The sequence below is a fragment of the Triplophysa dalaica genome, chromosome 15 (assembly GCF_015846415.1).
Source record: "Triplophysa dalaica isolate WHDGS20190420 chromosome 15, ASM1584641v1, whole genome shotgun sequence".
NCBI lineage: Eukaryota > Metazoa > Chordata > Actinopteri > Cypriniformes > Nemacheilidae > Triplophysa > Triplophysa dalaica.
The window spans coordinates 13,330,705-13,343,200 of NC_079556.1; the positions used below are offsets into that span (position 1 = coordinate 13,330,705).

Genomic DNA, 12,496 nt, shown 5'->3' on the forward strand with positions numbered 1-12,496 from the left:
ATTACTAAGACACATAAAGAGAATTTTCCCAGCTGTGTTCGGTTTAACATCTTATCCTAAGGATGGATTATAAAATACATTGTCTTCTGGTAGCAGATGGAACCTAATAATCTGTTTCTTGGTTGATGAGTCATGCATATACCATGGAATGAGTTGAAATTAAAATGAAGCGCTCAGGGGTGATGGCTCATGCAACATGACAGCATGCTCCTTGCACAGCTGTATAAACACGCTATGTCTTCAATGGACCTTGGAACTGACTGCACTCATGTATACGCATGCAAACACTGTGATAAGTATTTAATGACTGATTTGAATACTTTATATAGATTTTCACTCTTGCACAGCCATGTGGAGGATCAGGGGGTGGTTGTTGTGAAACAACAGCATTTGGATATGGGGAGAAACACAGCGTGGTTTAACTTAATGAGAGCTGTGTGATGCAATCAGTAAAGCAGTGTATGGGGCCCTGTTTCAAACAATAGAGAATGGTGCTTATTCACTCATTGCACAGTCCTCAAATCAATTCTCCAGGATAAGAGACCTAAAGTGATGTCTAGGAGATCTCTGTTTAATACAGTAATAAAATCCGTGCAGGCTCCTGATACCCTTCATTCACATTTACATTATATTTTAGTAATTTATGCAACAAATGTATGACCTTTTTTAATACTAAAATGTAAAATATTCCTCAAGAGTTAAAGCCTCAAAATAATCTAGCATGTGATTTGCTGCACTCACCTTGCCACTATTCTTTGGTGTCATTATTTTATAGTTTTGAACTTTCAACTGTTGGTGAAATATTGAATCTTCTTCGACAAGCACAGTCTTCCACCTGTCAGATAGATAAACCTCCCACTCACTTGGTCAGAGGTTGTGTATCTTCTCTATCAAGTACTGCCACTGATAGTATACATTCCTCTCTCATGTCTGGTGTGGTTCCTTCATCTCTTAAGGTTGCTGTTCTAACTCCAAGACCCAAGAAATCGGGAACTGATCTTAATAATCTGGTCAATTTTTGGCAAATTTCAAATTAACCTTTTTTTTGGAAAAGGTTGTCTCTCAGGTTCACTCCCACCTTTTAAAGAACAGCCTGTTTGAAAAAAGTTTTCTCTCAGGTTCACTCCCACCTTTTAAAGAACAGCCTGTTTGAAAAAAGTTTTCTCTCATTACATACACAAACTGCCATCGTTAAAGTTGTTGATGACCTGCAGAGAGCAGCTGATTCCGGACTCGTGACCATCCTTATGTTACTGGAGTTAAGCACAGCTTTCAATACCATTTTTCACCAAGTACTTTTAGACAGACTGTCCTCTGTAGGTATCATGGGTCTCCCCCTTAGGTGGTTCAGATCTTATTTCTCCGGGCACACCCAATTTGTCCATAACTTCAGATCATACTCTTCATCTGTTACCAATGGTCTTCCTCAAGGCTCTGTCTTGGGCCCTCTTTGTATGAACATCTATCTATTACCTCTTGGTTATATTTAAAAAAAATATGGTATTAGCTTTCATTCCTATACGTGGACGACACTCAGCTGTAACTGTTCCAAGCCAAATTCTACTCTTCCTTCTTTCTCTCTCCTGGATTGTTTAGAAGAGTTAAAATCCTGGTTTTCACGTAAAGTTAAATGCTGACAAAACTAAATCCAATATTACAAAATTCTATAGTTTCTCACTCTCTATCGATAATTTTGTTATCTCTCCATCTTCTCATGTAAAGAGTCTAGATGTCGTCCTTAAAAGTACACTGACTTTCGAAAAGCATGTGAATAATATAACTTGGTCTGCTTATTTACATCTGCAAAATGTCAGCCGTCTTTGTCCTTTCCTTACATCCAATTCCACAGCTACTCTCGCACATGCCTTAATTACTTCACGTATTGTACCTCTCTTCTGTTTGGGTTACCGCACAGACTTCTTCATAAACTTCAATTGGTCCAGAAGTCAGCTGCCTGTAAAATCACTAGAACCTCTTCCATTGAGCATATCTCTCCAGTTCATATTCATTTACACTGGCTTCCTGTTAAATATTGAATAGAGTACAAGACTCTGCTTCATGCTTTCCAAGCTCTACATAATCTTGCCCTCTAATATATCTCTGATTTGTTTCAAATCTACACCTCAAAACATACTTCTAAATCTCTTGTGGAACTTTCTGTTCGTTTAGTCACCATGGGGTCTAGGGCATTTAGCTGAGCTGCTCCTCATGTCTGGAACTCTGATCCTCTATATGCAAGAAAGTGACTGTTTGACCACTTTTAAATCACATCTTAAAACTTAGTTGTTTAGATTAACTTTTCCTGTTAATTCTTACAGTCAGTGAGAGTTGTTTGCTGTATTGCTGCTTTTAGTTTTTAATTTCAACTCAATTGTATGGTGTCCTTGAGTGTTTTGAAAGGCTCCTTCAATTTTTTTGTTATTAGTATTACAGTTGATTGACCATTATTGACATCTATGTGGCAATCAATGTTTTCGTTTATCTACATTTGTCCGATTTTTGCTTTATTATAATAATAATTAGTATTATTAAATAGTATGCATAAAAAAATCATTGTCATTTAAACTCATTGAACTGTTGTACAAGTAAGGGGTTGTGGATCTGCCATGTTTCATCTGGGGTCCTGTTGAGTTTATCATGTGAGAATGATCCCGAGTTGAATAAGGATGACTAGATTTGTGAAAGTACAAGCTTTACAATGAGACCACTGTAACGCACAAGAACAAACTGTTACATTGGCTACCGATTGCCGCTCATACCAATGGTTCTGCACTCCCATATACCTACACTTACTAATTCAGACATATACACTCCAGATCCATGCCACCTGCGAGCATACAACTTGTTGTGGTGCCATCCCAAAAAGGCACCAAATGACTTTCATGTACCTTTTATGGAACTTATCCACGATAGTGGAATGATCTGTCTGTGTCTATAAGGACAGCAGAATGTAGCCATCTTTAAGAATCGGCTTAAGACACAGCTCTTTCGTCAACACCTGGCACAATAACACAGACTCCTTTTTCTATCCTTTTTCTGTTTTAAAAAATATATATATATCTGTATTGACTGTAAATAATGTATGGTCTATATGTTTTTATTTACACAGCTTAGTGCACTGTGTTTGGCAAACTGAGGCCAGTCCTATGGCACTTATGGATTGCTGCCATTTTGTTGCACGGATTGCTTTTGCCATTCTTATACCTCAGTCGCTTTGAATAGAAGCGTCTGCTAAATGACTAAATGTAAATGTAAAAAAAAGTCAAACTGTCATTTGCAGATATAAAATGCTAAAATCATTATATTATCTTGCTTTTAGATGTCTTACTAATTACCATCATGGTTTTTTGCATTGGTATAATAATTCCTTTGGCGTATTATGAATAATTGATCCAGCGACTGATACAGTTTAGCAATTTTGATGCATTGATTTACAATATGTGTTTGTTTCTTCTTGGCCATCTTGTGGATGCACATAAGATTGCAGACAGTCAAATTCATCTCCAATTTGGAGATGTTTGCAGAACTGCAACCGATTGCACTTATTCAATAAATGTATTGACAAGAATTTGCATGCAGGTATGAGATAGATCTACAAGTAACTGTGGGACATTTTTTACTTATATAAAGGCTCACATAAAGGATTATTAGGAACACCATACTAATACTGTGTTTGACCCCCTTTCGCCCTCAGAACTGCCTTAATTCTACGTGGCATTGATTCAACAAGGTGCTGAAAGCATTCTTTAGAAATGTTGGCCCATATTGATAGGATAGCATCTTGCAGTTGATTGAGATTTGTGGGATGCACGAAGCTCCCGTTCCACCACATCCCAAAGATGCTCTATTGGGTTGGGATCTGGTGACTGTGGGGGCCATTTTAGTACAGTGAACTCATTGTCATGTTCAAGAAACCAATTTGAAATGATTCAAGCTTTGTGACATGGTGCATTATCCTGCTGGAAGTAGCCATCAGAGGATGGTTACATGGTGGTCATAAAGGGATGGACATGGTCAGAAACAATGCTCAGGTAGGCCGTGGCATTTAAACGATGCCCAATTGGCACTAAGGGGCCTAAAGTGTGCCAAGAAAACATCCCCCACACCATTACACCACCACCATAATTGCATTAATGAGAAATTGAACAGGTGTTCCTAATAATCTTTTAGTTGAGTGTATAAAAAAACTCTAACTTAGCTCTGTATACTGTGTTAGGTTATATGAGACCAGTCTTCTTTTTTGATTGCACTGATGCTTTTGTTGTCCTTATGCTGTCCCAATTGGTTCCATTGCTTACCCCACCTGTAAGTCGCTTTGGATAAAAGCGTCTGCTAAATGACTACATGTAAATGTAAATGTAAATGTAACCCTTAACTACTGCATGAAAACCAATTCTGTTTTATTGATACGTCACTAAAATGACAAGTTACTAAAATTAAAATACATTAATGTTAAATAATATAATAAATAAATACAATTGTGTCAATTGAAAACACTTGATGATTTTAAAAATGTTCATCATATTTTATCAGACCTTTTATGCTGCCATTCAATTTAGACATAGGCTACCAAATACTAAGCCATTCTTGAATGTTCTTAAATTATCACACCTTGGTATTTGCAGTTAATTTATTAATTATAATTAATCCGACAAAACGTGGACTTTTATTATCCTATAATAAAAGCATGTTCAATTTTTAAGGGGTGCCAGACTTAGAATCGTATAATGACAACATATGACTCATGCAAAAGTTTAACGCTTATTCTTACATTATTCATTCCCTTTCAAAGTGGAGAGTGTGCTTGATCTCCAGTTACAACGTGTAGTGAAATAATGGTCTCTTCCTCCTCCAGTCTTCCGCCTGCTGTCAATACACACATTGACCTCCAAACATGGCCGGTGTACGAGCCTTGGGATCTCTCTCCAGACTCTCAAGCAGGAGATATGACCTGTTTACAGGTACTTTACACCTCCATATCCTTCCTTAAATAACTCCTCATTCATATTTTAGTCGTCTTTTAGACCAACGTAAACGAATAGCGTTGAAGTTTAAATCTCAGCGCTGTTTCACTCTAGTAGCTTAGCTCGACTGCTAAGAAACTCAAGGGCTAGTCTTGAATAGTTTGTGACTTTTAATGAAGCTATATGCTCGTGCAGGTTAGTTTTTTGCGTAAATTGTAGCAGTTTGCGCCGCGAAACGCGCATGTTTGTAACGTTAAATGTTAGATTTGTTTTAAAGCTCGATTAATAGCAGGAGAGCTAACTCACAAGCTTTTACATGCTGTTCTCATTCAATTCCTTTGTATTAAACGTATAACATATGAAATTATGAAGCATAACATTCGCCTTCTACATTGCATTGTTGTTGCATTTCCGGTTGTAAGATAACTTAACAGGCTTGTCTTCGGGATTGTCGCAATTTACCTGTACATATAAATGTTATTGTTGAATAATATTTAACATTCCCTTGTTTCATTTACATACAAGTTTTTAATTGACCTTATTGTGTCGGTGATGTTTGACATTCTCGTTGTACTTGTAACGTTAGTGTAGGGTAAAGAGAATCTAGGTGAAAGGTCACCTATGTGACTGTACTGGAATCATGTCCTCTACCGCTGCACTCATTTTTTACTTATCCCGACCTGACCCTCACTTCATATACTAGATGTTATGACTTATTATCCCTTTTCCCGACTTTCCAACAAACTTTACAATAAAAATGTATCTTCCCATTAAAGGTGCCACCAGGAGAACGTTCCGAATTGCTTCCTCTATGATGGGTAATATAAATATTTTAATAGTAATATAATGTCACTGAACATGCAAAATCAAATTGATTCTTAATTTCCTTAAATGTAAATTTTTAAATGTTTAATAGCTCGTACACATGTACATTATGAGATCAAGGGGGATGTTGCTGTAGTTCGCCTCAATGACCCGAATTCAAAGGTAATAGTCTCTGTGTAACATTTTTTTTTTTTTTCAAATATTTATGTGTAATCTCAGTATAATGTGTATTTTATGTGATGTCTAGGTCAATACTCTGTCTGTTCAAATGCAAAGTGAGCTGACAGAAGTTATGAATGAGATTTGGGGAAACAATGCTGTCCAGAGCGCTGTGCTCATCTCATCCAAACCTGGCTGCTTCATTGCAGGCGCAGATATCAAGTGAGTACATTCAATGGGTATTAACATCATAATGTTAAATAAACCCAAAGTATCCATGTAACATCTGACTGTCTGTGACGTTCAATTACAATGGCTTTATTGCATTTGCTTGTCAAACCTGTTATCTTACTTTATTCACCATGACTTTATATTTAGCATGATTCAAGCCTGTAAGACTTCAGAGGAGGTCACCAGACTCTCTCAAGAGGGACAGAAGATGTTTGAGAAGATTGAGAAGTCTCCCAAGCCAATTGTCGCTGCCATTAATGGATCCTGCCTTGGTGGAGGCTTAGAGGTACTTTACTTTCTTCTCATTTATTTTTCCCTCTGGCCATAATGTTTTGTTTTGGTTGTAATGTTTTGCACTTTCTTTGGTGTGCAGTGAAATATTTTTGATAGGTTATCAAAACGTTTATTCACAGACATAACGTTTATTGACAGATTATCAAATTAATACACAAACAACACAAACAAATGCACAACATAAAAAATACACAAGAGTTTTTCAAAGTACACAATATACAATAGTACTGAGAATAAGGAAATATAACCTCTTCAAGCCTTAAGCCCACCAGCCAATTTCATAAAACAAATCGAACAAATCGATTGATGCTTGATCCATACAACTCGCTTTTTATTTAATGTACAGAAATATTAAATCATATTGATAACGTCTTTCTGTTTTGGTAGGTTGCCATCGCTTGTCAGTACAGAATAGCTACCAAGAATAAGAAGACCGTTCTTGGCACTCCTGAAGTCATGCTCGGCCTTCTGCCTGGAGCTGGAGGAACACAGAGACTGCCCAAAATGGTCTGTTATATACTGTAGACGCTGGCTTGGCTACAATTCTCATGATTTTTCCTCATCGTTTCACACATTTGCTATTATGTAGGTTGGTATTCCCAGTGCCTTTGATATGATGCTAACAGGAAGGAACATCCGTGCGGATAAAGCCAAGAAAATGGGACTGGTCCACCAGCTGGTGGATACTCTCGGTACAGTACCCTCTGTATTTGGCTATTGTTGATTTATATTTTAGATATGGCAAAACATTGATATGATTTAAATGAATCCCAGGGCCTGGAATAAAGAGTCCTGAGGAGAGAACTATTGACTACTTGGAGGATGTAGCTGTGGACATTGCTAGGGGAATTGCTAACAAGAAAATCAAGCTTACCAAAGAAAAGGGCACGGTGGAGAGTAAGTGTTTTTTAAGATTAGAATATGTTTAGTATGTATACAGGCCTTTTTAATATTATTTATTGTAATTTTGTAATTTAATTAGCAATGTTTGCTAATCATCGCCTTTTATTTTTCCGTTAGAGATCCAAGACTATGTCATGAGCTTTCCGTTTGTCAGAAACCAGATCTACAATACAGTTGAGAAGAAAGTCATGAAACAGTCTAAAGGACTGTATCCTGCACCATTGAAAATAATTGAGGTATAAAACATTTCACTTTGAGATTGGTTTGTATTTAAGCTTTCTTTCATGACATCATTAATAACAGCTTGTTGTGTTTCTCAGTGTGTGAAGGCTGGTTTGGAGCAGGGCCCCGATGCGGGTTACCTGGCAGAGTCACAGGTGATGTGAAAATACAATCATTATTATTTCCTTATTTGAAATTAAAGTAAGCATTATTTACTCATACCCCACTTTCTCTCTCGCATTACAGAATTTCGGCAAGTTGGCCATGACATCTGAATCCAAAGCTCTTATTGGCCTGTATCACGGTCAGGTCATATGCAAGAAGAATCGATTTGGAACCCCTGAAAAGGATGTGAAGTACGTCTAATATTTTTACACACTAATAAGGGTTTATAATGGTTGATTGACATCTCCATTAATTAATAACTATCGTTCCTTAATACACAGTTCTCTAGTTGCACAAGATTGCGCCGGTGAGCTTTTGGGAGTCTCTGTGTTGACAGAGTGGTCGTATAACACTCGGAAAAGGAGGATTTTTTGGCCTTCAAATATGGGTGTTTTTTAGATTAAAAAGATGAAAGTAATATATAAGCGATATGACAAATCCTCTTTACTTTGAGGAGCACATGGTTAAGCCAAAACATCTCGATAGTGTTATACTACCAGAAATTAGTCTGCAGACTATGACGTCGCAAAACCTCACCGGCACCATCTTGTGCATCTAGCCCATTTGGTTTTACTACTTAAAACATGGTGATTCCTTTTATTATATTCGTTTTGCAGAACACTTGCTATTTTAGGAGCTGGGCTTATGGGAGCAGGTATCGCCCAGGTGACTGTAGATAAAGGAATTCACACCATTCTTAAAGATACCACAATGGAGGGTCTTAACCGTGGACAGCAGCAGGTCTATAAAGGGTGAGTGTTAAACACGTACCAGAATTCAAATTTAACGTTAAACGAATTTAACATATTTTTTTTTTTCAAAAATCAGTCAGTGGGGTATTTTAAGTGTTAATTCTAAGTGTTCCTTTTCAGACTTAATGACAAAACTAAGAAGAGGAGTTTGACAACATTTGAACGGGACAGCATTCTGTCAAACCTTACGGGGAAGCTGGACTACAGTGGCTTTGCGAAAGCAGACATGATCATAGAAGCCGTTTTTGAGGACCTCAGCATCAAACACAAAGTCATAAAAGAAGTCGAAGCAGTAAGTCGAGATAAAGCTAAATCAAGAAATACATTTTTTGGAAATCCAGCAGATCTCTTCAAAAGTGTCATAACATTTTGTAATTACAGGTCATTCCTCCCCACTGTATATTTGCAACAAACACGTCTGCTTTACCTATCAAAGACATTGCTGCTGCGAGCAAGCGACCTGAAAAGGTATAAGACTTCAATACACTATTGTGAGTAAGTAGGGTGATATGGTACAACCTTAAACTCTGCCATGTTGTTTGTAAGGTTGTTGGAATGCACTACTTCTCTCCAGTGGATAAGATGCAGCTGTTGGAGATCATCACAACTGATAAAACATCTAAAGACACCACAGCTTCAGCGGTGGCCGTCGGCCTGAAACAAGGCAAAGTCATCATCGTTGTTGGGGTAAGAATCACACATGCTTAATAAATATATCTATCTAAAGTCCATAATACATGTTTGAATTTAATTGTAACGTTAATTTGCAGGATGGGCCAGGATTCTACACAACCAGATGTTTAGCTCCCATGTTGGCAGAGGCAGTGCGTGTACTGCAGGTTTGAGTACTTCTATTTATTCTCATCTTTTGAAAACTTCTATTAACAGAAATCAGGTCATGATGAGTTCTTGGATGGTAATTTTTTGAACTGTCTACAAACAGGAAGGTGCAGACCCCAAGAAGCTGGACGCACTGACCACAGGCTTCGGCTTCCCTGTGGGTGCTGCTACTCTGGCTGATGAAGTTGGCATAGATGTGGCAGCTCACGTGGCTGAAGATCTCGGCAAAGCCTTTGGCTCCAGATTTGGGGGTGGAAATGTTGGTGTTTTAAAGACCATGGTGGACAAAGGCTTCAAGGGTAAATATTATGTAAAGTAATCACTAGCTACGTTTACATGGACACATCGGATTGAATTTATTCAGATTGTGCAATCTGAATGTAGCGTTTACATGAAAGGTAAATAAAGTGATCTGATTCTTGTGGGTGTTTACATGACAAGCTTCAAATCTAAAGTGTAAGCCTAAATACCCACTAAAACAGTGTTTTAAAGCACATGTGGTCTATATTTTATTTTACAAACGGCATGATTTTTTTACAGTTTATAAAGGCAGGAGTATAATGTCTCGTGCCAATGAAGCAAAAGCACATCCGATGCAGTTTTACCATGATAAAACCATGACAAAACTACCAAGACCCACCAGAGCGTCTGCAGGCAGACAATAATATATATATGATAACAATAACAGCTAATACCTAACTTTAGAAGTGATATGAAGATTCATATCAGTATTAACGGTGAACAGAGACAGACGCGTTAGATGCGGGTATCTTATAATATCCACAAAACGGCTACTCAATGTTATAAGCACAGATGGATTTATTTTATGTCACAGACACCGGCATAATAATGTACAATGCATAAACGCAAAATAATGTCGACATGCCAATGAAGCAAGGTTGTTACAGCGACTTGGTTAAACCAGTTAATCCTTCCTAAGCACATGCTAGTACACGATAAATAAAATAAATGTTCGGTAGCCCTCAAGTGTTTATGTCCTATCAAGCGGACAACAAATGGCATAAACATCACCCATTACAATCCGACTGAAAATTCTCATCGGTTTGGGCATTTTTTATCTGATTGACATGTTTATATGGAATATTTTAATTTGGATTGGGTTTTTAATCTACTGACATTAGTCCTTTTAAACGTAGCTACTGTTATTACATATTCTTGTTAATAGCATATTAAAATGATGCCATTATGAATAATATGTGTCTATTTTTCATGAAACGCTGTTAGGTCGTAAATCAGGCAAGGGCTGCTACATCTACCAGCCTGGTCTTAGAAGGAGAGATGTAAACCCAGAAATACGGGACATTTTGGAGACTTACAAGCTTACGCCAAACGCTACTGTGTAAGCTGCCGGATTTGATATTATGGTTGCACGAGTTATATTGGTGTTTCATGACACTTTTGAAGCATTCTGATTTCTATATAGTTTATTGCTAAATAATCCAGTTGATGTGAATACAAAGATGAATTAAAGGGATATTTCGCCACAAAATCTAAATTTCCCCATGTTTTACTCACCCGCATGGCAAAATTTAGAGTTTGTGGTGAAATATCCCTTAAATGTAAGATGTATTTTTTATGCATTGAAAACATTTCTAAAACGTTTTGTATTTTGTAACCAGATCTTCAGATTCAGATGTCCAGTACAGGTTGGTGTCTCGTTTTGTGAACGAGGCCGTTATGTGTCTACAAGAGGGAATCCTTGCCAATCCAGTTGAAGGTGACATTGGAGCTGTGTTTGGTCTTGGGTTTCCACCCTGTCTTGGAGGTGAGAACAAAATCTACAGTCGAGAGATCACTTCACCCTGTTTTTTAGTATAGAAACTGTACATTTATAGAGTTATGGGTATAGAGCATAGATATTTTTACATTTAAGAGGAATAGGTCACTTACTTAATTGGTAATTCTTACATTGTATGTTGTAAACGCAGGCCCATTCAGGTTCGTGGACAGCTTCGGCGCAGACAAATTAGTAGAAAAGATGAGAAGGTTTGAAGAGGTTTATGGGAACCAGTTCACTCCTTGCCAGCTGCTGCTCGATCATGCCAAGGATCCAAGCAAGAAATTTCATAAATGACTTCAGCCTTCATGTGCCAGCACTACTTCACAGAAGGTGTGAAGATTAATGTGAAAATCAAAAACAAACGAGTACGTGCACTTAGAGTACTGAATGTGGAATTAAGGATTGTTCCTTAATAAGGACGTTTTTACATTGCAAGTGAAAATAATATCATTTATGTTCCCCCTAACTTGCCATGAGCATGGTTAATATTCTACTAGCCTTATGCCGAAATAAACTACAGTTTCTGGGTTGCTTCTGTACATTTATGAATTACGTAGGTATCTTTTTTGTTCTCTATTGACAGCATACAAATCAAATAAAACATACAGTCATAGACACCAAGTGTATTCCAGTACAGCTCAGGTGTCATCTTAGTCCAAAAGCACTTGTCTGTAAAACTACTTTTTTAATTTAAGATGTTCCTTGTGCTCAATCTCTGTTTAAAAATCGAAAGTGGCCTCTAAATAAAGAATTCCTGTGAGTAAATGAAATGAAATTTAACAGAAGGCTTTAGTGGCTGTGTTTTTATGTGGAAGACATGACTGGATCGTTTTTTTATGTTAATGCAATGTCCTGAAAAATCAATAATTCTATGTTTAATCTTGACGCTGCATACCGGTTTACTTCTGGTATGTAGAAATGTCTCAATATTAATCTACCAATGATATCAGAGATAACCTATTCTGTTCAAAGGATAATGTGATACAACTGATGACCTATGCAGTTCAGAGGATAATGTGATACAAAGTGTTGCAATCTGTTAACCCGTACAAAATGTTTAATAACATTTAAAAATTAATACAAATTTCCCACAAAATATTATTTTTGAAATCGAGGAATAAAACTGAACAGCTTCTTTATTGTGACATAAGTAGGAGTCATTGCGGCCTCTACCATGACTGTTGCTGAACAAATTCAGGGTTACAGGATTAGTTTTGTGTTGTCAAAACCGAACCAATGTAATCCAGCTTTGTTGGTTCCAAGAAGCAGCTCATGGAGTTTCTTTGTCAACTCAAGCTTTGACTCTGAAGCTAAGATTAGTTTGCGTGCGCATGCACATG

The 12,496-nt window shown here is 37.3% G+C and overlaps 1 protein-coding gene across 1 annotated transcript; it reads left to right on the forward strand.

Annotated features, from left to right (window-relative positions):
- Positions 1 to 4,832: 4,832 nt before the first annotated feature.
- hadhab (hydroxyacyl-CoA dehydrogenase trifunctional multienzyme complex subunit alpha b) lies at positions 4,833 to 11,941 on the forward strand. Its single transcript, XM_056768588.1, has 20 exons — positions 4,833 to 4,961; positions 5,741 to 5,782; positions 5,881 to 5,951; positions 6,037 to 6,170; positions 6,327 to 6,465; positions 6,861 to 6,980; positions 7,063 to 7,165; positions 7,248 to 7,370; positions 7,494 to 7,612; positions 7,697 to 7,753; positions 7,845 to 7,954; positions 8,381 to 8,515; positions 8,636 to 8,807; positions 8,897 to 8,983; positions 9,062 to 9,202; positions 9,286 to 9,354; positions 9,459 to 9,654; positions 10,601 to 10,715; positions 10,996 to 11,141; positions 11,305 to 11,941. Exons 1-20 carry the CDS (start codon positions 4,895 to 4,897, stop codon positions 11,448 to 11,450), a joined length of 2,292 nt encoding a protein of 763 aa, XP_056624566.1. The 5' UTR covers positions 4,833 to 4,894; the 3' UTR covers positions 11,451 to 11,941.
- Positions 11,942 to 12,496: the final 555 nt, after the last annotated feature.

Excerpts from the sequence above, each read along its gene's own strand:
- hadhab (XM_056768588.1), top strand. The coding sequence starts at position 4,895 with ATGGCCGGTGTACGAGCCTTGGGATCTCTCTCCAGACTCTCAAGCAGG. Across the intron at positions 4,962-5,740 it reads GAGATATGACCTGTTTACAG|GTGCCACCAGGAGAACGTTC; the intron begins GTACTTTACACC and ends TTCCCATTAAAG. Across the intron at positions 11,142-11,304 it reads GTTTCCACCCTGTCTTGGAG|GCCCATTCAGGTTCGTGGAC; the intron begins GTGAGAACAAAA and ends TTGTAAACGCAG.